General features: G+C 38.1%; 1 protein-coding gene across 1 annotated transcript; it reads left to right on the forward strand.

The window, feature by feature from the left end:
• Window positions 1-715: 715 nt before the first annotated feature.
• LOC105720124 (olfactory receptor 52N5) lies at window positions 716-1,689 on the forward strand. Its single transcript, XM_012456425.2, is given in 2 exon segments — window positions 716-757; window positions 760-1,689. Coding segments are annotated over 2 exon segments (972 nt in total).
• Window positions 1,690-1,982: the final 293 nt, after the last annotated feature.

Genomic DNA, 1,982 nt, shown 5'->3' on the forward strand with positions numbered 1-1,982 from the left:
GTACTTATACCTGCATTTTGAATAATTAGTATATCTAATCCATCAGAATATTAACCTAGGAGTAAATAAATTTCTGATTATTTTTCAGAACTCTTTGAGGTAGGTATCACTTGCTTCCCACTATAGATGAGCAACTGAGGCTTTGACAGTGACATAAAGCTTATCAAGTCACACAGTTTGCATAGAAAAAGCTGAAATGTGAATAATGTGCTGTTTGGTAGAAATAACCGTAATCTTCCCATTGTGTATTGGCATATAACATTGATTTACTGAACAAATTTTGGGCCATGCTTCACAAGCTGTCATAGGATATGTCTTCTGTGAAGCCAGAATGCACGGTAAAAAGACTCCATGGGTGTTGAAGTCACATATGAATACTGTTTGTGTTCCTGAATCTAGTTATGTGACAGCGAATATTATTCAATCTTTCTGTCCCTCAGTTTCTACTTCTCTTTGGTTGTAAAAAATACTTATATAACTTTTTACTTATGGCTATAGAATTACATTTATACTGTTTATGACACTTTTAAAATGTTACTGGAATATAGTATTATTCAATACATTGTGTATTTTCATAGTCACTATTATTTATAATTGTTGGTGCCATTTTAACCTTAATTTTATTCTGAATTTGAGTTTGTATTTGCAAGGAAAATTTGAGTGAAATTTGTTTCTTAATTCCTTCTCCTCAGGATGAAACTTCTGGAAAAATAGAATGCCTGTATTTAATTCATTATGCTGGTTTCCAACAATTCATATGTGGCTCCCCAATTTTTTATTCTTAATGGAATACCAGGTCTGGAAAGAGTACATGTATGGATCTCCCTCCCACTCTGCACAATGTACATCATCTCCCTTGTGGGGAATCTTGGTCTTGTGTACCTCATTTATTATGAGGAGTCCTTACATCGTCCGATGTATTTCTTTTTGGCCATGCTCTCCCTCATCGACCTCCTTACCTGCACCACCACTCTACCCAACGCACTCTGCATCTTCTGGTTCAGTCTCAAAGAAATTAACTTCAATGCTTGCTTGTCCCAGATGTTCTTTGTTCATGGGTTCACAGGTGTGGAGTCTGGTGTGCTCATGCTCATGGCTCTGGACCGCTATATAGCCATTTGCTACCCTTTACGTTATGCTACCATACTCACCAACCCTATCATTGCCAAGGCTGGGCTTGCCACCTTCCTGAGGGGTGTATTGCTGATGATTCCTTTCCCATTCTTGGTCAAGCGTTTGCCTTTCTGCCAAAGCAATATCATCTCCCATACATACTGTGACCACATGTCTGTGGTAAAGCTGTCCTGTGCCAGCATCAAGGTCAATGTAATCTATGGTCTAATGGTTGCTCTCTTGATTGGAGTGTTTGACATTTGTTGTATATCTGTCTCTTACACTATGATCCTCCAGGCAGTGATCAGCCTCTCCTCATCAGATGCTCGGCAGAAGGCTTTCAGTACCTGCACTGCTCATATATCTGCCATCATCATCACCTATGTTCCTGCATTCTTTACTTTCTTTACTCACCGTTTTGGGGAGCACACAATTCCCCCTTCTCTTCACATTATCGTGGCTAATATTTATCTTCTTCTTCCACCAACTCTAAACCCCATTGTTTACGGAGTAAAGACAAAACAGATAAGAGATAGTGTCATAAAGTTCTTCCAGGGTGATAAAGGTGCAGGCTGATACAAGGCAACTTAATTCAGATGGAAGAAAGAGAAATAAAAAATAACAAAGAAGAAACTTATGTGTGATATTTTACATTTATTCATGTGTAGTATCATACATTTTTTATTATCTCTCCCAGCTTCAGGACAGAGTGAAGTATTAAAGCATATGATAAAATAATCAAACCCAAGTCACTTCCCATGAGTACCCAACCCAGAAGTAGCTGGTTAATACTATTAATTTTCCAGTCATCACAAGATAGGCTAGTGACTCCAAAGTTAGAACAAAGACAGTGCTCAATCTGATTCCGG

Source organism: Aotus nancymaae, unplaced genomic scaffold (genome assembly GCF_030222135.1).
Source record: "Aotus nancymaae isolate 86718 unplaced genomic scaffold, 86718_ANA_hifiasm-v0.15.2.pri h1tg000059l, whole genome shotgun sequence".
NCBI classification, from domain to species: Eukaryota; Metazoa; Chordata; class Mammalia; order Primates; family Aotidae; genus Aotus; species Aotus nancymaae.